Below are 24,377 nucleotides of genomic sequence, written 5' to 3'. Positions count from 1 at the left end.
TTCTATCCATCTTGTGGCTTGCATCCTCTTGACCAGTAGAGGTTAGCCCAATAACAACTACCTCTTCTGTATTTCTCTTCCCCTCTGGCCATCAAGGGAAAGAGCTCTCCCCCCAAATCTTTGGAAGCCTGAATTTCTCAGAAACCTGCCACAGATGTAAGGGGCTCTTCTTCCCTTTTGTCTGTTGGAAGCATTCCACATACCACAGCTAGGCTCTGGGCAAGTTATTTGGGCCTTATATTGGTGACTCTACTGAGTGATGGAGCCAAATGAAACTGTTACCTTTTTCCTCTTGACGTGCTTGTTGATCATAGTTCTTCATAGGCATTTGCCACTTCTGAGAGCTTCACAATGATTAACAAATGCCATCTGACCCTTTCCAATCTCTGTGGGGTCAGAGGCCAAAAGCCCCATTGTGCTGCTGGCATGGCAAGTGGAAGAAACTTGCTAAAGGTCATGTGGTGAGTTAGTGCAGAACAATTTAGCATCTTCTGTTTCCTCTGACAGCTCCCTGTGAGTCCTCCCCACCAATCTGTGCTTCCAAATTCTCATGCAAATCATTCTTATTATTGCAGAAAGATGTTTATTTTATCAAATGCTGTAGTGTGGTTTTCTTGCCTAGTTCTTTGTTAATGAGTCATGTGCAAATAGTGCCCCCACCTGCTTGTGCAAAGGAATGATCACTAATGACCCATCTGTGACATTTTCACCCATGTGGCTTAAAGGGTTTCATACATGAGGTTTTGTGTTAATGTTTATCTGATTGTTGTTAATGCAGAAGTGAGAGCCTAGGAGATGCATCTGTAACGGAGACTAGCATTATAGCAAGTATGTGTTTTACATTCACATTACAAACTAGATTCAAATTAAAGCTGTTTAAAACTTCCTTTTAAGCGCCTCTTCTTTCAATTGGGTTTGTAGTGTGAATGTATAATGCACATAGGCCAGAATGTTGATTATCATAACAGATGCCTCTCCTCTTATTTTCTTTTCTGTGTGATCAGATATTTGCATAAATAGCTAAGAGCTCAAAAGTAATTTAAACTTTTTGTGAAAATGCCCTTCAGGGTCCTGAGAAGCTCATGAGCTTGATATGGTATATGGTTTAAAATCAGTAAGTAGTGGCCCTAAATTGGAAATTCATGCCACATTTTGCACAACTGAGGACTTTGGACACAGGAGAACAAGAGTGATCTAAGCCTTGCAGGATGCAACTGAAACATGCCAGGTAGAATTAATGACATGATACTGTATTTCAGGGTGGGGAACCTCAGGTCCAGGGGCTGAATGTGGATCTCTAAGCCTGTCTGTCCAGCCCTCAGGACTTTCCCTAGACCACCACTCCCATTTCTCTCCCTAAGGTCACATCCACACCATACTTTTAAAGCACATGGTCTCCTCCAAAGACTCCTGGGAACAGTGGTTTACCCCTCACAGAGCTACAATTCCCAGCACCCTTACATTCCCAGGCTACTTTGGGGGAAACCATGTGCTTTAAATGGGCGTTAAACTTTCTTTAAATGTGGCCCTCAAAGTCACCTCCTTCACTGGCCCAGCTCCCTGTCTTCTCACGTGTCCTGAACTGTGATGATGCCTCTTGCTTCCTAGCCTGCATGGATCTCTGGTGTTTGTCTCCTGGAATGTAGCTTACTGTGCAAAGTTTCATCCTTTGCCTGACCCCCTTTTTTGCCTCTGGCCCTGCCACCACTGGCATGTGACCCTTAGAAGGTTGTTTATGAGTGAATGCGTTCCTCAGACAGAAAAAGGTTCCCCCGCTCCTGCTGTACATCAGATAGGGGAATACTTACCTAGAGCTGCCTAAAGGGATGCTGTAGTATGGCACAAAGGATGCCAGACTGGAGGGAGCATTAGCGTGATCAGATAATGGCCAGCCAGTATTTCTAACTTTGTCAATTAACATAAAGTTATGATCAGTCCTTTCTTTGGTAAAAAATGATGCGCTGGTATTCATATCTTGATAAAGGTACTGTGGGTGCCAGCAAGAAAAGAGTTGATAGTACTCCATACTGGTGAGTACTGTCATAAAAAAATCCCTGGTGATGATAAACTCCAGCATCTAAGCCAGTGAACACTTTCCTGCATTAAGGAGCCAAAGTGGCCAGGGATATAAGCAGGTATGAAACACATTGCAGGGAAATGTGGCTAGGAGAGAAACTAGCCAAGCTCTGAAGAATGCAGAATGTTTTAGGAAGCCTTTATTTTTCTGACAGATTGGTACATCTAACTGTTACACGGTTAGGCAAGCCAGATTCCTTCCTTTATTCCTTTTTAATCCTTGGTTGTCCGTTCAGGCTCTATAGCAGGGATGAGAAACCTGTGGCCCTCCAGATGTTGTTGGAATTCAGCTCCCATCAGCCCTAGCCAGCAGAGTCAATGGGCAGAGATCATGGGATATCTGGAGAAACTCAGGTTCCCCATTTTTGTCCTATAGGACAGCAGTGGCAAAGAGGAATTAGTTGTTGAAGCCTGGAAGATGCAGGAGGGGGAGGGAAATCATTCACTTTCAGTGTAACCCACTAAAAAGAGTTGTCCACTTGTTTCAGAAGCACTTGGTTGATCATTATTTTTAAATTATTAGTTAGGACTGATTTAGGTCTGTAGCATGCCATATTGTATGGTCTCAGAGAGGATAACAGTCATATGGTGTCAGGTCTCAGCTTCAGTTTAATGGCCCTCATCCAGCCCATTACTGAATCCAGACACCGATTCAGCACCTGCACAGCCTCCCCTGGCTCAGATGATGAAGAGAGAAAAAAGTTGGGTGTTATCAGCAACCCTACTTCAAACAGGTTTTTCCTAGGAGAAGCTAGCTGTACAGAGTGCTGATTAGGTAACCCTCATGAAGTCACCTCCCTCTCACCTTCCCTTATAACCTCTACCTTTTAATATCTGTTTTTACATGTGGCCTCTGCCTCAACCTGTGAGTCCACTCCGTCTTTTGCTTGGTGATTCCATCGTATCATAGGCTCTTCTCTGTTCCATCGCTTCAGGACTTGCTCCCTTTTTTACAGCCGATCTTCCTTGCAGTGCCTTTTGTGGGCAGGACCAGAATAGATTGGCTAATCTTGTTCTCTCTGTTCATCTTCGTAGATATCAATGAATGCCTAATACTTGGCATATGCAATGATGCAGAATGTGTGAACACTCGTGGAAGCTTCCTCTGCACTTGTAAGCCTGGCACCATGCTGGACCCATCCCGCAGTCACTGTATTTGTAAGTGCAAAAAGATAGCCAGTAACAAACTTTTCCCAGATACCCAGTTTTCCTATTAGCACAAGAACTAAGAATCTCTTATGATTATATTACTTCAAGATACTAATAAGTCAATTACAGAGCAAGTGGCCACATTTTTTAACTTGGCTATTTGTATTAGACCATTAATGATTGTTTGATAGTCTCCAAACCATGTGTGTTGTTTGGTCCTTTGTACTTTTTAAAAAGTATTATTTCACTTATTTATATATATTCCATATATATATTTTTAAATGAGGTTAATAATATTATCTGTATTTATCTGATGATTCATTGGCCTGTTGACTGTAATAAAATTTGATTTGATTTGAAGAACTATGAGTTAGGTCATAAAAAGTTTGAATGAATGGGCATCAGTTGAAGGATTAATCTTGGGCAGTTATGCCATGCATCAGAGATGATTACTGAAGAACTACTAGAGGACAATACTTTCCCTTTAGCTTATGCCCATGGTAGAAGTGACATCATCAGCATGAACTGAAAGAGACCTACCAACTATTCCACAATGGGCAAAAGGCACCCTGATTTTTAAGGCTGCCCTTCCTCCCTCTTATAAAGTGAATCTCCCAGTTTTGCCTTCATCCTAATCAGTTTTGCCTTCATTAGTTTCCTATGCCATGTTATAGTCAGTTAAGGTAAATTGCCCCAAAACTGAGTCGAACTTGCTAAATCTATGCATGAAAGCAACACTGCTCTGCTCCTCTGTAACTCATTAGTAATTTAAGATAGTATTAAATTTGAATTCTTAACTGAAATCTGAAGTCTTTCACAATCTGTTTCTAAAACCTTAGGCTTGAACTATCTAGATATTTGATTTGGCAAAATGTCTTAACTGACTCATGATGAGTTTATTAACTAGCTTCTTTATCAGCAGACTATGCAAGAGATAATACATAGATTCAGATCTCAAAGTAGAATAATGTTTTAATCAACTGTTCATATTAAAGCATAAGTAAATTAAGCATCTTAAATGCTTTTTTTATATTGAATGAATGCCAGTATTAAAATATCTCCTCTGTTCTTCCTGCCTTCGCTTTAATTTTGGGTGAAGAATTAGGGACAAGTTAGGGACTTGAAGATCAGCAAGAAGAGCCTAACAGCATGATCCTATACATGTTTGCTCAGAAGTAAATACTATTATGTTCAATAGGGTTTATTTCCAGGTAAGTGTGTATAGGATATGTCCTCTTACCTGGGAGTAGGGATGGGTGAGAAATTCTCTTCCGTTGCATTTAAAGCTGAATCTATCAAATTCACACTTTCTAAAGCAATATGAGAACCAAAACACAGCCATCCTTCAAAATTCGCACCTATCTAAATTTTGTGATACCGTTCTCCAACCAACCAATGTTTACAAAAATGCATATATTAAGGGGAAATGTTTATGAAACTGGATATATTAGTGAAAATAACATACAAAGTACATTATTTTAGGAGAAATTGCTTGCAAAAAAGTGTACATTATTCAAAACTATACAAAAAATGTTATGAGTTACTGAGTTATTTAGTTACTGTAAACTGCCCAGAGAGCTTCAGCTGTGTGGCGGTATATAAATACAATAAATAAATAAATGAGAAATTTGCACTAAAATGCTGAAGAATTTTCATGAGGATTTTTTAAAAAAAATCATAAATTTCAGCAGAAGTGTGAAGAACTTTTAAGACTGGAACAATGAGAAACCGAGAGAACCAAAATAGACAGATCCTTCTAACCCTACCTGGGAGTAAATCTCATTATAACACAGTAGGATTTATTACTAAGAAAACATTCATAGGATTGCACTGAAAAACCTCCTTTTTCAATTTTCAAAAGTTGACTAATCCACAATTTTTGTTTCAGCGGATAAAGCAGTTTCCACAGAGCAGGGACTCTGCTATCGCTCAGCAACAGGAGGAGTCTGTGCTTTACCACTCAATCAGCACATCACCAAACAAATCTGCTGCTGTAGTCGTGTTGGCAAAGGGTGGGGAACAAATTGTGAGAAGTGTCCATTACCAGGCTCTGGTAAAAACTCTGCTTCTTCTTTTGTACCTTATTTTTTCATTTCTGCAAATTATTTTAGTTCTGTGATTCCTTTGATTCTACTGGTTATTTATTAAACCAGCCATGCCATTTATAATTCTCTGCCTGTAATGGGTGTAAGAAACCTAAGTATCCAGGGTTCTGGCAGAAGGTAGCTAGGGCTGCATACACACCATACATTTAAAAGCACATTTCAAGGACATAATTGCCCCTAAAGAATCCTGGAATCTGTAGTTTGCCCCTCACATAATTAGAATTCCCAGCACCCTTAACAAACTACAGTTCCCAGGATTCATTGGGGGAAATAATGTGCTTTAAATATACACAACTAGTCCAGTGCCACTTTTTCACAACTTGCCTTGAGGTAGAGTGGATGTGTAGCATTAGATAAAAAGAAATGAAGCTTTGGGGGCCCAGAAGACCATAAGTGTAGCACAATGAGCCAAGACAAATACAGTAGGGCCCCACTTATACGGTGGGTTCCGTTCTGGACCCCCGCCGTAAAGCAGAAAACGCCGTAAAGCGGAACCCCATTGACTTTAATGGGCCGCGTCGCGCGAAAATGACGCGAAAACGGCGCAAAACATCGCAAAAGGGGAAAAAAACCCTTTAAAATTGAAAATGAAAGGCGCCGCATCAGCGGAACGCCTTAAAGCGGAACGCCGTAATGGAGGGCCCTACTGTAGAGAATTATAAGTATGTCCTCTTAGCCCTCATACAACACTGTCCTAGAAGATTTTGCTCTTTCCTATAACTCTGTACAGTTACTATGACAGAGGTAGCAAATGTGATGACCTCCAGATGTTGTTGGACTCCAACTCCCATCAGTCAGAGTCAGCATGACACATTATCCAGGGTGATGGAAGTTGTAGATCAGCAACAACTGGAGGGCACCATGTTGGTTAGTCCTATGCTATGAAATCTTCAGACTTACAGACTGTAGTCAGCAAGTAATCAAGCTACACCAGTCATGAGTCAATTTAGCATTTCTCTAAGGACTGGAAAATAAACTCTCAAAGGCTATGCACATTTACATGTGGACATTGTACTAGCCCAAGACATTTTGCCACCTGAAGCAGAGTGGAAGCAGGGGCAACCCACCACCTCTAGGACCAACACTTTAAAAAGCTCTGCTGTACCATTCAGGCACCAATTCCCACCTTCATCTAGTGACCCAACCTTCATGGTACTTCCTGAAGCAGGTTGCTTCACCCTGCTGTATGGAACCACACAAAAAACAGAAAGTGTCCAATGATGTAAACAAAATAAGATAAATGAATTTTTATTATTAAATTAGCTAGCTTAATAATAAACATTCAACCTTTCCAGCATCTTTCAGATAATTTTATCTTTTCTGTTTACATCACCGGGCTGTATAGCAAGACAGGTCCCATGTGGCAAAATGACCCTTGTGGATGGCCTTTTCAGATATGCCTGAGACCTACAGTGATGAAGAATTAAAAGGGTTTGGGGGCTTGATGTCTGTTTGTTTAGCCTTTGACTCTTATGGAGCTTCAACAGGCAGTAGGTCCCTTGGCCTTTTTATCACAAACTGTCTATTTTTAAGAGAGAAAGATAATTTTTTCATATGGTTATATTTATTATTTAATTTATTTAATTAATTAAGCTTATAGTTTATTGTCAGCTCTGAGAGAAAGGGCAGCCACAGTTTCCAGTATTGGTAACAGTAGTTTTCATTTACTAACAACACACCCAGCCCTGCAAACATCTTTCTTTCTTTTTGTTGGCAACTTCCAGTCTTCAGTTCTGGTTCCAAGTGGGTGTAGTCTAAACATGTTCTACCCATGTTAGAGAACTGTGTTTCGATCGTGGCAGTTATCTAAATAGGCTAAAGAAGAGAAAACATGGCTCAACATGTCTTACCTGTGTAGCAGAAAAACAGCAGCCTTTTTCACTACCGGATTAGGCTGTGAGAGGTCTGTTTGTGCTCTCAGTGATTAGTATTTCTTTTTGTAGTTTCATTTTCTCTGCATCATCAAATTTTATATCTTGCACTTTTCCTCCTTTGCAGAAACTTTTAAAGAGATTTGCCCTGCAGGACATGGCTACACTTATTCCAGCTCTGACATTTACATGTCCATGAGAAAGGCAGAAGCAGATGAGCTCCCACTCAGTTCAGAGGAGCAGAAGAAAACTAGTGGCAGGGTTCCTGGCTGGACAGTAAGACAACAACTGCAGGAGGTCTCGAATGGGGGTATCACTGATGCACTCCCTGGGACTGACATCTCAGCAAGAAAGGGTAAAGTAATACTTGGGTGGATTCAACTGGTTTGGATGAATTCCAGGCACTTCACAGGATTCAGATGCTGAATTCTCTCAAAGATCTTCTGATGTTGTATATAAAAGGACATCAAGGCTGCCTGATCTTAAACTAGTTCATCAGACATCTTTGCATGATGAAGCTACAATAACAATAATATAAAAACAAGTACAATTAAAACAAATAACAGAAAAAAGTAATGAAACAAACTACAAAACAAAATAAATAGCACAACAACTCCTTTAAAGGGCTTAGGTCCTGAAAACACACACCCCTTTAATGCACTATACACATTGTGAATAGAACAGCTGTGCTGCATTATTGGCCCTGCCTCCAACATTGCATGACTTCCTTGGCTCCACCCCCAACATCCACATGTTACGGTGTGGCTTTTCACTGCTCCTTTCAGTTTGTGGACCCACTTCATTCATGAAAAGGACATGTCTTTGCCTGCATCCAAAAAGATAACAGAGAGGCAAACAAATCATCCTAAGGGGAGGCAATCTAAAGTTTGGGGGCCATTAGAGAAAAGGCCCTTATTCATGTAGACCAAGGGTAGCCAATGTAGTGTCCTCCATATATTGCTGGACAGCAACTCCCATCATGCCTGACCATTTGCTGTGCTGGCTGGGGCTTATGGGAGCTGGAGTCCAGCAACATCTGGAGGGCACCACATTGGCTACTGCTATTGTAGAAGCTCAACTAGCATCCAGACAAGCCCATACTTTCAGCAGGGCCTCATTGACTGATATCAACTCTTGGGAAGGTTTATATCTTCAGATTCTTTACACATGTAAGATGAATGTGTAAAGTGCAGTCCCAAGCACATTCAAATTAGGACTACATCTGGCTAATGATCTTAGAAGCAAGAGCTGCCATTTTGTATGATTGTTAACAAAAATACTTCATTTTTATATACCATATTTAAATGCTTTTATATACCATATTTAAGTTGCCTACATTATCCAAATGTCTTTAAATGCTGCTTTGATCATGTTGTCCCAGGGTATGATCTCAAGGCATGTGAGTCCTTGCTGAAGCTAAGCAGGTCTGGATATGGTTAGTGCCTGGATGGTTGACTACTGGGTGGGCAGCCGCTAAATTGTAAATCCCTCCCTACAGAGGTGCATATAGTATCTTCATTATATAGCTTCCATTGTATGTTGAAGACATACCTCTTTATCCTGGCGTTTAACAACTAAGGTATTTTTGTGAGACCTACCTCTTCTGTTTTGTTTAATCTATGCCATGCAGCTTTTGTATGGAATTGTTACTTGTTTTTATAATAGCATATGAAAACTGTTTTTACTTGGTTTTGATAGTATGAATATACTGGTGTAACCTGCCCTGGGACCTTAACAGTGAAGGGTGGGGTGGGGTAATAAATAAGCAAATAAATAAATATGTACATATATTTATATATATACAGAGAGCCAGTGTGGTGTAGCGGTTAAGGTGCTGGACTACGACCTGGGAGACCAGGGTTCGAATCTCCACACAGCCATGAAGCTCACTTGGTGACCTTGGGCTGCCTCTCAGCCTCAGAGGAAGGCAATGGTAAACCCCCTCTGAATACCACTTACCATGAAAACCCTATTCATAGGGTCACCATAAGTCGGGATCAACTTGAAGGCGGTCCATTTCCATGTTCATATATGTACACTGCCCTTGTTTCTATGATGAAAAAAAAGTAGGGTATAAATGTACAAAAACAAATCAATAATATTGACTGAATGGGTACTGAAGTTAAAGGAGCAGAGGCTTGCCTGAGGCCACCAAGCAAGTTCAAGACTTGAGTAACAGCATTACTGACACATTTCCTCAAGAGAATGACACCTCAGTGAGAAAGTGTAAAGTAGCATTTGTGGAAAATCAAAAGGCTTTGGACTGAATTCCAACAGGATGGGAGAATTTCAAGTTCAGCCTGTGTTAATGGTTCTGAGTGCACTTACAACTGTACTTACAATGCTAAGATCTGTTTTCTAATTCTCTTATGTCATTTTACAGGGGAATCTGAAGAAGATCAGGTGAGTTAAATATATGCTGTTGGCGGCTTAATGTTTCAGATATGTTGATGTTCAGCCTTTTGCATGGAAAAGACGTTGTTTAAAAAGTGATTGAAGCCTTTTCGGGAAATACTTCCTGAAGTTTAAATCAAAAGGGATATGGAAGATCCAACTGAGAGTAAGCAGATAACCTTGTAAATTCAATCTTGTAAAGTCCTCAATTAAAAAAAAAACTGGGAGGATATTTTGAAAGTGATATACTAGATCCTAGGGTATAGAGTAACGAACAATCAAGTGGAATTTTTAGTGGAAATTTGAAAGATAGAAAGACAAAGCGAACAATGAATTTCTTAGCAGCTGTTAAAATTGCTTTAGGAACATACTGGAAATTAAGAAGGGAAAAGAAAGAATGGTGCGGTGCGAAGTGGCTCCTCCCCCCCCCTCAGAGAGAGGGGCAGCGGCAGCACAGCACCTCTTCTCTTCCCTTGCTGCCCCCGCCCGGCTTGTAATGTAAAATAGCGAGTAAATGGAGCACATAGCTAGTTTAAAGAACTGAGGGAGGGAACTTGCTGGGGGAAAGTGGGGGAAAGGAAGGCTAGAGCGACCGGAAGTTTGTTCGTCAGCAGCAGGAAACAAAATGACGCTCATAGGCAGTGCAAGGGGCAGAGTAAGGGAGGATCTAAAAAACAGCGAAGAAAAGCTAATGCACGGTAGGTGCGGATTTTCAAAGCAAATTCGGGTTTTTAGCGCATTGATTTGATCCGGATTTAAAGGCAATAGCAGCTGAATGCTCTCGTGTTGGCAAAAACGTCATGTAAACAGTCAAAATTTAAAGGATCTGCAAAAAACACCAGATGATCCACATTATACCGGCATCTGATCAGGCCCTATAGTCTAACCACTGTGTTAAGCTTTGTGCAAGCAAATCAGGATGGATACTCAGGTCCTCTGGAGGAGCCCATAATAAAGGCTTTCCTGTCATCATTACCGAGAGGATGAACAAATCCAGCTGTTTTAATTTAATTGCAAAGACTACATCACTTGAGAGAGGATTTCTACTGAAACACATTGGGAATAAAGATTATTGTCTTGCTTTCCAATTTTTTTGCAGCTGTTTGATCCCTTATTGCTGCTTCTTTCTTTCCTGTGCCTTTTCTGACATCAGCTGAAAATTGATAATCAGTAGCCATGTCTGGTTGAAATATGCTGTAGAATTTAAACACTTAGCTCTAAGATTAAGAAGAAAAATCAGAGGCTCAGTTCAGACATCATGTTCCTGATCCTGCACCATGTTCCATTCTGTGATTTAGAGGATCTGAAACTTGATGCTTGAATTAAGCTAGTATGTCAAAGAACCTGGAGTGAGATGAATGTAGGTACACATGGTTCTGAGCAAATTTAGACACTCTCCTAAGAATCATGCTTTCATCATAATATGTTGTGGGAGTTACCGTTCAGCAACAATTCCTTTATTGATATAATCAGCTTAAGAGGAAATTGCTGAAAAAGAAAGCTCGTGTATTTGTGGAAAATCTCTTCCTGGGTATGTGAATCCTGCCTGATTTCTGTACAGCCAATCATTGTATTGGTATTTTTTTGTTCACAGGATACAGATCATGTTATCCAAGAAACTGATATTAACCCAGGTAAATTGCAAAGTAACTTGCTGAATCTGGTATCTATGAATGAGCCCAAAAAATAAAGAAGGATGTCAGATGTCAGGCTGTGCTGATAATTTTGGTGCCTGGGAGAAGGAAAATATTTTTTCAATTGGATCTTCTAAATATAGTCTATAGCTTATTGCATGGTTCTTTCTGGGCAGAAGAACAGGACAGACATTGAGTCTACTGTGTGGGAGGGGTCTGGGAACTATTATATCTTTCATAAGATGCTCTGCAAAATGAATTTTGTTCCATAAATTGAATGAAACCAGGGTAGCTTTACTGGCTGCTGCATAAAATCTTTCTTCTAGTTTTGTTTAATTTATAACACAATCCTCTTCTTTACTCACAAGTTTGACTGAGTTTAGAAAGGCTTACTCCCTAAGATTGTACTATTAGAAGAACTAACCATTAGCAAGGGGAAAAAAGTGATTCCCAGATAGTATTATACAAGAATGGATAGGGGTCACTAAAAATAATTACATATAAGGAATATTCATATAAAATCACATGAATGATACTAAATCCAGTACACATTATGAGGTTTAAGGATGCTGTATATCTGTCAGGTTGCATGGCTTATTATATTGCCTGTTTTAAGATTTTTTTAAACTTCTGTGTTATAACACCCAATATGTTGACAATCAACTTGAAATTTATAAGCTTCCAATATACAATAATTGATAGCATACAATAAGAAAATGCTCAGTGATCTCTGTTTCATATTCAATGCATATTCATACATGTGATCCCATTATTAAGAGCTTTACTCATAGCAAGAGTTGTAATGTTTGTTAAGCATAATGTACATTTTTGTTAAAACAGAATTGCTGTAAATAGAGAATTAAATAACATTAGCACTGAACTATTGTTAAGTGGTTCATCGTGCGTTTATATCTATATATCTAATATTTTATTTATTTATTTATTATTTGATTTATATCCCACCCTTCCCCCCAGCAGGAGCCCAGTATGTGTAGATATATAGAAACAGATTTGTAGAAATAGATAGTTTTCTTCTTATATAAAGTCATTTGTTGGATTTGGCATTATTTGTATGTCTTGTAACAATAGTATTATTTTGCTTGACCTCTGTTTTTCTGTCTGAAATAATATATCAATAGAATGGTTATCGTATAAGCCCTTTATGGGCAACAGTCTGGCTTGGATGTTATGTCTGTTCTTAATCACAATGAATCAAATAACCAGGATAAAAACTTATTATTATCATTATTACTAAATTTATATCCCACATTTCCTCCCAGAAGGAGCCCAGGGTGGCAAACAAAAACACTGAAAGCACTTTAAAACATCTTAAAAACAAAAAACTGTAAAACATATTAAAACAAACCATCTTTAAAAACATTTAAAAAACAACTTTAAAAACATATTAAAAAGCAATTCCAGCACAGATGATTGTTGAAAAGAGGAAGGTCTTCATTAAGTGCTGAAAAGATAACAGAGATGGCACCTGTCAAATATTAAATATTTAAGGGGAGGGAATTCCAAAGGATAGGTACCACAACACTAAAGGTCTGCTTCCTGTGTTGTGCAGAATGAACCTCCTGATAAGATGGTATCTGCAAGAGGCCCTCACCTGCAGAGTGCAGTGATTGATTGGGTATATAAGGGGTAAACGATCTTTCAGGTATCCTAATCCCAAGCTTTGTAGGACTTTGTACACCAAAACTAGAACCTTGAACTTGGCCTGGTAGCTATTGAGCAGCCAGTGCAATTCTTTCAGCAGTGAGGTAACATGTTGGAAATACCCTGCCTCAGTGAGCAGTGCACTGCCACATTTTGCACCAGCTTCAGCTTCTGGACCAACTTCAAGGGCAACCCCACATACAGCACATTACAGTAATCCAGCCTGGAGTTTACTAATGCATGGAGAACAGTGGTCAGGGTATCCTGGTCCAGAAACGGCTGCAGCTGTCTTACCAGCTGAAGCTGGTAAAAGGCACTCCTAGCCACTGAGGTCACCTGGGTCTCTAGCAACAAAGATGGATCCAGGAGCTCCCCCAGACTACTAACCTGCTCTTTCAGAGGGGAGTACCATTCTTTCCAAAGCAGGCAATTGACCAATTATCCAAACTTGGGAACCACCAACCCACAGTGCCTCCGTCTTGCTAGGATTCAGACTCAGTTTCTTGGCCCTCATCCAGCCTACCACCGAGTCCAGGCACTAGTCCAGGGCTTGCACGGCCTCTCCTGATTCAGATGTTACAGAGAAATAGATCTGGGTGTCATCAGCACACTGCTGATGCCTTGCCCCAAACCTCCTGAAGACAGCTCCCAAGGGCTTCATATAGATGTTAAGCAGCATTGACAACAAGATGGTACCCTGCGGCACCCCACAGCACAACTGCCAGGGGGCCAAAAGACAACCACCCAATGCTATTCTCTGAAAATTATCCTGGAGGTAAGATTGGAACTGCTGTAAAACAATGCCACTAATACCCATCTCACCAAGTCGGCTCAGAAGGATACCATGGTTAATGGTATCAAAAGCCACCAAGAGGTCAAGTAAGAATAACAGGAGATCAAAGCCGATTCAGTCCAATAACCAGGCCTGAACCCAGATTAGAATGGGTCAAGATAATCTGTTTGTCCAAGAGTACTTGGAATTGCTACGCCACAACCCTCTCAATCACCTTCCCTAAAAAGGGGTTATTTGTGACCAGGCAGTAGTTGTCACAAACCAATGGGTCCATGGTGGGCTTTTTCAGGAGTGTTGGATCATTGCTTCTTTCAGGATGGCTGGGACCATTCCCTCTTGCAACGATGCTTTGACCACACCCTGAATCCACTCGGTAATACCTCCTTGGCAAGCTTTAATAAAGGGCAAGGGTCGAGAGGACGTTGCTGGTCGCATCGTCGCAAGCACCTTGTCCACGCCATCTGGCCACATCAACTGAAACAGATCCCAAGAAATTGCACTGGGGACTACAGTAGATGTAGAAGGGGCATCAAGATTGCTACAGAGGCAAGCAACTTTACCATTGAAGTGCCTTGCAAACGGATATTAATGAGATAATGTAGCTGCAACCTGGAAGCTGGCCCTTGTGACCTCTTCTAGTTTCTTCCCTGCTGTTCTGTCTATGAGATTTATATATCCGATGCATATTTATTCAGAAGTTGCACTGAATTCAGTGCATGCGATTGCATAGTCCTTTATTGGCTTAGAGTTGGTATTCACTTCTTATATCTTCTGCAGTGGATGTAGTAGAGATTTCTCCCCATTTTCCTGCCCAGCCATTTCCAGGAGCTGTTGGGGAGGATGCTGCTCCAACAGATGCAGCAGCACTGTTTACAGGTATGTACTTCATGGTTTACAGCTCAATCCCTTAACCATTATGCTAATACAAAAGGAGGTTTTACACTATCTAGCTTCAATTGGGAGGGAGTAATGGTGTGTGCTGGGTTTCATATGCTGTCCATTTTAGTGTTGAAAAGCACAGTGAATTTCCATTAGACCCTTTTGACATAGGTGACTAGGCTTCCTAATTGGCCTAGACAAGCATAGTCTTGTCAGATACTCATTTCCACACTGCACACAATCTGTAGGGAAAGTGACTGCAAATCTCATAACAACAGATAGACTCTTCCTAGCAAACACAGAAGGAAAATTAGAGAACCTATAATGAAAAAGACAGCACTTCTTGACAATGAAATGGCAAAAATCAGAAGATTTGTAGGATAGGCAGGGCCAGAAAACATGCGGAGTGTCTCTTGTGATTTACTCTATGTTAAAAAGTTGAGTCATGGGGATTTTTTGATGGAGTGGGAAGTTGTGTGACCTCAGGAGATAATATGTTTACTGTTTAGATAATGGCAGCTGTGTTATTTCAGGATTGCCTAAATGTCTGGTAGTGCTACAACTGCCCTTATGCTCTGTACTAAAACTTTCTTGGAAGGAACCCATCTCGCAGTCTGTCTCAATAGCTTTTTGTCTGTATTGTTTTGTTTGTAAACTGGTTGGATGACGGGATTGTTTAAGGGGGGAGAGGTGTAGATGTCTTTCAGTTCTTTTTTCCTGAAGAATTTTGTGTGCTGATCATTCAGCACACTTAAACACAAGATCTAGAAAACCCTTTTCCACGTTTTGGCTGAGTAGCAATGATCCCCTTCTAACTGTTTAAGCCAGTGGCTATCACCACATATTATGACAGTCAATTTGTAAAGTAATATGAACTTAAGAAGTGACCTGCCGAATCAGACAATGGGTTGCGTCCAATATTAGTCCTACTCAGAGTAGACCCATTGAAATGACTAAACATGACACACTTAGATCCATTAATTTCAGTGGCTCTGCTCTGAGTTAAAGTTAGTTGGATACAACCATAAGAGTCATAAGCCTTTCCAGAAACCTGCGGCAATTAATGTGCTTTAAAAACAACTACCATGTGCACTACTTGTCTCCTGACAATACTCTCACTCTTCCTTTTCAGAAATGAGTGCATGCTCCTCTTCACCTAATATCTGTGGTCCAGGCACCTGTGTGAACTTGCCAGGAGGATATGCCTGTTTGTGTTACCCTGGTTACCAACAGTATCCAAGCCACACCTATTGCATTGGTATTTCAGTGGTTTGTTTTTGTTGTTTTCTGGGACAAATGTATGTTTGGGCAGGGAGATATGGTCAGAAGGACCACTTAAAATACAAAGGATGTAGAAGTGGAAAATGGAAAGCCTAGCCTTGCACCAGATCATGGTGCCAGGTTGAACAGGGATCTTCATACATCTTTGATCTTCAAATTCCAGCCTACAGTTTTACAGCCCTTAAGATACCTATAGAAAGGATGAGGTGCATCAGCTGATAATCTTCTCTTTCTTCAGATGTTGATGAATGTGAGAGAAATCCATGCGATGGGAAGGGCCACTGCATCAACAACGAGGGCTCCTATTCCTGTCTCTGTTTCTCTGGCTATGCTCTTCTCACCTCACAAAATATACAAACATGTTATGGTAAGTAATGCCTTTACGGTGCCAACTTCCAGTGCCCATCCCTAGAAGATAAAGCAAGTTGCTTAACTGAGTTTCTCTACATACTGTATATCTCCAGATTAGTGGGAGAGAAGAATGCTTTTTTATTTTTCTTCCAGCAGAAGTTTTCCTCTTCCTTCCTTGGAGATGGGAGCTCTGCTATCTTTCCTGTGTCTAAGAAAATCCCCTCTGACAACCTTTCCTTCCCCTTTCAACAGTGCATGTATATGAGGCAGAAACAGGGCTAAGTGCTCTGAAAGTTATCCTCCTCCTTGTTCTTTTATTATTTTGTTATTACACTGGATCACTTTCAGTTTCCTGTCAGTTTTTCTAGTGATAAGAATGTGATAGCCATCGGCAAGGGCAGGGATAAACAAATGGAAAAGCAACAATAGTATGGGCACACAAGAATTTTGTGCTTACATTTGTGTTGATGCTGAATCCAGTTCTGAGGAGGAGTGTGAATTAATAAATAGGCTGGGATGGTAATATATAGGTAGTAGAGGAGATGGAGGTGAGGCTATCTAGCTGTTTGGCCCACAACTAGACCCACAATTAGGGATGTAAGAGGGCATTGTTTTCCATTCTGCCCTGTATTCATCACATGCAGCGCTGTTCCTGTTCCACTGCAGTTTGTCTTCCACTAAAAAATACTTAATTCGTTACACCGTCTGCTGTGGCAAAATTACATAAATTATGTAATGTTCATAATTAATTACATAAATTACATTGCCATTACATTATTCCATCTCATTCATTTCTGTGCAGAGAAAGCATGATGCAAATGTGGGTGGGGGAATATAACCAGTTACGTATTGTTTGTGGACTGAAAGTAACAACAGTGAATATCGAATGTGTTCACTGGATTGATTTCCGTTATGGACATGTGACAAACAAACAAATGTTGGCAGATTTTGCTCTTGTTTTTGATGGAATTCTCTGACATCCCTACCTACAATTATGCCTTAGCTCCTTGGATCCAGCCCTTTTGCTAAAGGGACAAATCCCTGTGTATTAACAGATCTAAACGAGTGTGACCAGCCGAATGTATGCCATAGAGGAAAGTGTATCAACACACCTGGCTCTTATATCTGTGAGTGCAAAATGGGTTACATAATGGGTCAGAGAGGACAGTGTGAAGGTGAGTGTGCAAACAAGCATTTTTTATTGTTTTTTTTAGGTGCTTCCTTTTCATTTAATTTTAGTTATTCTTGCTAAATGTTGTACTAAAACTTCTTTGAAAGGTCTGATACATTTGTATGTAAAAATCCTCTCATTTGATATCTAGTTGGGTGTTTTGTTTCTTTCTAACATAACACATCTGCATCTTTAATTTGTTGTTGTTATGTGCCTTCAAGTCGATTACGACTTATGGTGACCCTATGAATTAGCGACCTCCAATAGCATCTGTCATGAACCACCCTGTTCAGAACTTGTAAGTTCAGGTCTGTGGCTTCCTTTATGGAATCAATCCATAAGAGATTGGCCTTCCTCTTTTTCTATTCCCCTCTGTTTTTCTCAGCATTATGGTCTTGAATCATGTCTTCTCATGATGTGTCCAAAGTATGATAACCTCAGTTTCATCATTTTAGCTTCTAGTGATAGTTCTGGTTTAACTTGTTATAACACCCAATTATTTGTCTTTTTTGCAGTCCAAGGTATGTGCAAAGCTCTCCTCCAACACCACATTTCAAATGAGTTGATTTTTCTCTTACCCCCCTTCTTCACTGTCCAACTTTCACATCCATACATAGAGATCGGGAATACCATGGTCTGAATGATCCTGACTTTAGTGTTCAGTGATTATACAGCCACAAGAGTGGCTGTATACTATAGTCAGCATGGATTTTTTGCATTCTGCAACGTTAAATCGAAAATACCCCCCATGCCATTCTGATGCTTCCCATAAGCTAATTTCAAAACAAAACCTTACAAAACTTACAGTCCTGAACTCAGAGACACTTGCTTAACAACCCTCTAAACTTTCATGGCGATACACAAAACATTGAAAGAGAATAGAGAGTTCAAAGTGTAAAAAGAGAGAGGAAAAAACAGACCCCTTTTGGACTTTTTTCTGTCAGTGGTTTCATAATCTGTTGAAATTAATTAAAAATCAGCCAGAGTATCTGTAATCCTATTACTGACCTTGCCCCACTCTGACCTTCATCTTCTGCAGTTTAAAAGTTTAAAAAATGGCTGGCTGATTTTTAATTAATTTAAGAAATTTAGCATGGAACTCAATGATAATGTCAGGCATGCTCAGTAAGAACCATCAGTGTTCTAAAAGCCAGACTCCCAGCTGCTGGACTTGCCTAATCAGGGGGCCACACCCACACCAGACCTTCATTTCACTTGAGAAGGTCATGGCTTCCCACAAAGAATCCTGGGAAGTGTAGTTTGTGATGGGTGTTGAGAGGAGACTCCTATTCCAGGGGGCCGGTTCTAAAGGGTGGCTAGGTGGGGCAGTGGCTGAGGCCCCCTGGGGCTACAGGGGCCCCTGTGGGGCCCCTGTGCTCCCCTTCCACAATCCGCTGCAGGATTGCTACCGCACATAGCAGGGCAGGAGCTTCAGAGCCACCTGCCATTCCCCCGCTTCACCTACCTTTCTTTCTGCTGTTTTTTGCGGCTGCGTGCACTGCGCATGCATGTTTGCCATCAATCAAGGTAGCGGCCAAGGTTTCCCTAAGGGGCTGAAGCCTCTGCTGCCATCTTGGTTGATGGCAGCAATGCGCACGCATAGCACATGTGCATGCCATCAACCAAGATGGCGGCAGAGGCTTCAGCCCCTTAGGGAAATCTCGGCTGCCATCTTGATTGATGTTAAATCTGTGCGTGCAGTGCGCACACCCACAAAAAACAGCAGAGAGAAGGGTAAGTAGAACGGGGGAATGACAGGTGGCTTGGGATCTCCTGCCATGCGATCCGCGGTACCAATCCTGCCGTGAATCACAGAAGGGGAGTGCCGGGGCTGGCCCTGCCTATTCCCCTGACAGAGATCCAGTGATCAGAGGGGTTTAACAGTCAGCTGTTCTGATTGAAGCTCTGTGAGGGGAACAAGGCATCCCTAGCAACTCCTTGCCCTCCCTTCCTCCTCTCTCCCCTCCCCTCCCTTTTGCCCCTCCCTTTTGCCCCTTCCTTCCCTCTTCCTTCATCCCTCCTGCTCCTCTTCCAATCCCCTCCTTCAGCTCCCCTCTCCCCCCTTCCTCTTTCCCTCTTTCCCTCTACTCTCCACTCCCCCTCTTCCTCCCCCATGGTCAGTTTTACCTATCCTAGCCATTATTGCATGGGACTAAATCCCACTGAACTCAATAAGCATGCAAATGATCAGACTTGCCTTTCTCCTCCTCCCCCTCTTCTCTCCCTTCTCCCTTCTTTCTCCCCTCCCCTGTTCCTTCTTCCTCCTCCCCTGCCCACTCCAGCCCTCCCTCCCTCTTCTCCTCGTCCTCCTCCCCCCTGATCAGTTTTACACATGCTAAGCATGATTGCATGGGAGTAAATCCCATTGAACTTAATAAGCATAAAAATGATCAGATCTGCCTTTCCCCTCCTTCTCCTCCCCTCTCCCTTCCTCCTCCCTTCTTCCTCTCCTCCCCTCTTCCTTCTTCCTCCTCTCCTGCCCACTCCAGCCCTCCCTCCCCATGGTCAGTTTTACCCATCCTAAGAATGATTGCATGGGAGTAAATCCCACTGAACTCAATAAACATGCAAATGATCAAACCTGCCCTCCTCCTTCCCCTCCTGCATGTTCCCATTCCCCACCTCCCCTGCCCATCCCCTTTGGTCAGTTTCACCTATCCTAAGCATGACTGCAGGGGAGTAAATCCCACTGAATTCAATAAGCATGCAAATGATCAATCCATTATCAGCAAACTTGCACAGGATCCCATTTCTTACCTCCCAGATTAATTCCAGAGGAATTCACTAATAGGCAAAAAACCTTGCAGTTTAAGAATGTACCTATAGCCCACAGATATTTCTATCAAACTTTAAAAAGCAGGAAAATTGGGCAGTTATAATGAATGCACCAGGGGAGCAGGAGACCTGACCTCCTCTCTGAGATATTGTACTGCCCTACAAATACATCTTTGCTTTTGAGGACTTTTTCTAGTTCTCTCATAGTTGCCCTCCAGTCCTACCCTTCTTCTGATTTCTTGACTATTGTCTCCATTTTGGTTAATGACTGTGCCAAGGTATTGATAATCCTTGACAAGTTCAACGACTTTGTTGTCAACTTTGAAAATTGAAATGGACTGCCTTCAAGTCGATCCTGACTTATGGCTACCCTATGAATAGGGTTTTCATGGTAAGCAGTATTCAGAAGGGGTTTACCATTGCCTCCCTCTGAGGCTAGTCTTCCCCAGCTGGCTAGGGCCTGCTCAGCTTGCCACAGCTGCACAAGCCAGACCCTTCCTTGTCCACAACTGCCAGCTGGGGGGCAACTGGGCTCCTTGGGACTATGCAGCTTGCCTATGGCTGCACAGGTGGCAGGGCACATAATCCCTGAGCCACTCACTGTGGTGGTGATCTTTAGCTGGCCCTTTACAACCAGGAGACATGAGTGGGGATTTGAACTCATAGACTCTGGACTCCCAGCCAGGATCTCCTCCCCACTATGCTTTACAATTACATAAATCTTCTGTTGTCATTACTTTAGTTTTCTTGACGTTCAGCTGTAGTCCTGCTTTTGTACTTTCCTCTTTAACTTTCATCAGCATTTGTTTCAAATCATTACTTGTTTCTGTTAGTAGTATGGTATTGTCAGCATATCTTAAATTATTGATATTTCTCCCTTCAATTTTCACACCTCCTTCATCTTGGTCCAACCCCGTTTTCCGTATGATATGTTCTGCGTATAGATTAAACAAATAGGGTGATAAAATACACCCCGTCTCACACCTTTTCTGATTGGGAACCAATCGGTTTCTCCATATTCTGTCCTTACAATAGCGTCTTGTTCAGAGTACAGGTTGTGCATTAGGACAATCAGATGGCATGGCATCCCTATTTCTTTTAAGACGTTCCATAGTTTTTCATGATCTACACAATCAAAGGTGTTATAAGTATGGAGTTGGAATGGATGATCCCTGTGGGTCCCCTTTCCAGCCTCTGATTTGGAATCCTGTGCCTTGGAATGAGGAACTCACTCTGCTGTTCAGATGAGTCTCTCTTTTGTTAAGCTATTAGAGTGGCCAGGTAGGAGAATGGGTCTATCAGTTGCCCAGCAACTGGTGAATGGGCCAGGAAGACCCTTTTGTCATTGAAACTCTTCAGGAGAGCCTCCTCCCCGCCTGGAGCCTTAGAGAGCCTTGTGTTTTTAGTTGTGTCTAGAGAATGCCTGGGAACTGGAGGCAGGCAGAGAGGCTGGCTCTCTGCATCATGGCTATAGGATGCCTCCTGTAATATTGATGGGAAAGCTGGATATTGGACTGCTGATGCCTTGAACCCCTCCATTCAGGTTGGAATGTGTGTAAGTAAATAAACCATATTTCATAAAGACACCGCAGTCTCTGCTGACCTTCTTCCCAAAGGAAACCAAACCCTGCATGAGTGCAGGGACCCCGGAAATCTCACCTCTCGGAGATTGGAGAGGCGTGCAACATTATTGATATTTCTCCCTCCAGTTTTCACACCTCCTTCATCTTGGTCCAATCCCGCTTTCCGTATGATATGTTCTGCGTATAGATTAAACAAATAGGGTGATAAAATACACCCCTGTCTCACACCCTTTCCTATGGGGAACCAATCGGTTTCTCCATATTCTGTCCTTACAGTAGCGTCTTGTTCAGAGTACAGGTTGTGCATCAGGACAATCAGATGCTGTGGCACCCCCATTTCTTTTAAGGCGTTCCATAGTTTTTCATGATCTACACATTCAAAGGCTTTGCTGTATCTATAAAGCACAGGGTGATTTCCTTCTGAAATTCCTTGATCTGTTCCATTACCCAACGTATGTTCACGATATGATCTCTGGTGTCTCTTCCCTTTCTAAATCCAGCTTGGACGTCTGGCATTTCTCACTCCATATATGATAAGATCCTTTGTTGTAGAATTTTGACCATTACTTTACTTGCACGGGATATTAAGGCAATAATTCACTAATTACTGCATTCCCTGGGATCCCCTTTCTTTGGAATTGGGATGTATATTGAATGCTTTATGCTTATTTAGAAGGATGCTTCATTTCCTACAGATTAGCTGTTAGCTTTCACTGCTCTTGGCTGCAAGTACACAGCAAACACAAACAAAGCAGCTTGATATTGTATGTGCTGTACAGAAGCTGTCCTCCCTTGGGCAAGAAGGGAAATGCATCTTTCCTTTTGCAACATGGATTGGCAGTTCTGCTGAAATATAGTCAGGTTGGTATAAGAGTGACATCTACATATGAGGGAGGTATCCTAGATTCCAAAGAACATTAAAATGTATGTGGGTTTTCTTTTTCTTTTTTGGAAGTGAATTCTTCTGGTTTTCAGGTTTATAAAATATTTGGAGATTTTATTGAAATAGTAATGCTTATTCGAAACAATAATGTGTATTCAGAGTATTTCACATATATTGATGGCATCCTTACCGTTATCTTATAAGGCAAGCAGTTATTATTTCCACTTGCCCTTTCGCCTATTCAGTGGCTGAGGATGAGAGGTGGTGGATTTAAAGTATCGCAAGCTGGCTTATACCAGGTCAGACCCTTTGTCCATCTGCCCAGTATTGCCGACTTTGATTCGTAGTGGCTGTCCAGCATCTCAGGAAGAGGGCTTTCACATCATGTTGTCCCTGATCCTTTTATCTGACGATTCCAGGGATTGAACTTGGGACAGCTTGTACACAAAGCATTTGCTCTGCCACTGAGTTATGGTCCCTTCTTCCCTGCTAGTCTAAAGACACCTAGGTTGCAATCCAATAAATGTCTACCCAGAAGTAAGCTCCATTGGGTTCAGTGAGACTTACTTCCAGGTAAGTGTGTATTGGATTGCAGCTCTAGTGAGTTTGTGACAAGGGAGATTGAAACCAGGGACTTCCTGATTTGTAGCTAAGTCTCTTAGTCACAACACTTACACTAATCTGGCAAGAAAAAGATGAAGATTCTATTTTCCTTTTCTTTCACACACATGTTGTATCAATGTACCCCCTTTCCTCCTGATCCCTTCAAGCTTCTCCTTTCCCCTCCTTCCTCTGCAGATTTCAGCAAGTCTGAAACTGTGCTGCAGATGGTGCTCTTTGTAGGTTCAGGTGCTGGTTCCTAGGACAGCATGCTAAGATCAGAAACATTTAACTGTGGGTGTGGCACAGCAATTTCAGCAGTGTTGCTTGGGGTCTTACAATCTCTTATTTTGTCAAAGTTTGTTGTGAAGATGAAGTGAAAATAGTTGCAGAGACCTGGAAGGAAAAGATTTGTCTGTCCTTTCTGGATTCTGAAAATTATGGATCGCTTTGCAGACATCAAGCATGCTTATCCCTGCTCCTGCCCTAACACACCAGCATGCTGCAGATATGCTGCACCAGTGAATGGATAATGGTTATAGATTATTGTTGTCGAGGCATACTTTCAGTTATGTCATTTTATTCATTGTTTGTTGTTCATCTTCTGATTTTAGCACTGATGAAGAGCAGGCTATAATTCTTTGTAATAAAAATAATCAAAAATAATATGTGGGTAGACAGCCAGTGTGGTGTAATGGTTAAGATGTTGGACTATGACCTGGGAGACCAGGGTTCGAATCCCCACAGAGCCATAGTAGTTTGGGGGTCTTATTAGATCCGCTCCTGTCACTTGAGGCTCAGGTAGCCTCGGTGGCACGGAATGCGTTCTACCAGCTTCGGCTGGTAGCCCAACTACGACCCTATCTGGACAGGGAGAACCTCGCCTCAGTTATTCACGCTCTGGTAACCTCTAGATTGGATTACTGTAATGCACTCTACGTAGGGTTACCTTTGAAGACGATTCGGAAACTTCAGCTAGTGCAGAATGCTGCGGCCAGAGTTCTTACTGGGACGAAGAAATTCGACCACATAACACCTATTCTGGCCCAACTGCACTGGCTACCTATATGTTTCCGGGCCAGATTCAAAGTGTTGGTTCTTACCTATAAAGCCCTTAACGGCATCGGACCGCAATATCTGATGGAACGCCTCTCTCACTATATACCTACC

At 41.7% G+C, this 24,377-nt stretch overlaps 1 protein-coding gene across 5 annotated transcripts in view; it reads left to right on the top strand.

Annotated features, from left to right (window-relative positions):
- Positions 1-24,377, top strand: part of LTBP2 (latent transforming growth factor beta binding protein 2) — a 189,620-nt gene that overhangs the window by 133,526 nt on the left and 31,717 nt on the right. For all 5 annotated transcript variants that reach the window (XM_061611734.1, XM_061611733.1, XM_061611732.1 and 2 more), the window contains 9 exons: positions 3,112-3,234; positions 5,114-5,278; positions 7,329-7,556; positions 9,585-9,604; positions 11,190-11,229; positions 14,462-14,560; positions 15,696-15,821; positions 16,083-16,211; positions 17,251-17,370. In XM_061611734.1, coding sequence (XP_061467718.1) covers positions 3,112-3,234; positions 5,114-5,278; positions 7,329-7,556; positions 9,585-9,604; positions 11,190-11,229; positions 14,462-14,560; positions 15,696-15,821; positions 16,083-16,211; positions 17,251-17,370 — 1,050 coding nt within the window. The remainder of the gene's footprint in view (positions 1-3,111; positions 3,235-5,113; positions 5,279-7,328; positions 7,557-9,584; positions 9,605-11,189; positions 11,230-14,461; positions 14,561-15,695; positions 15,822-16,082; positions 16,212-17,250; positions 17,371-24,377) is intronic.

Source organism: Rhineura floridana, chromosome 2, assembly GCF_030035675.1.
Source record: "Rhineura floridana isolate rRhiFlo1 chromosome 2, rRhiFlo1.hap2, whole genome shotgun sequence".
NCBI lineage: Eukaryota > Metazoa > Chordata > Lepidosauria > Squamata > Rhineuridae > Rhineura > Rhineura floridana.
The sequence above is the reverse complement of the archived record's forward strand: the minus strand, read 5'-3'. Positions and strand labels throughout refer to the sequence as shown.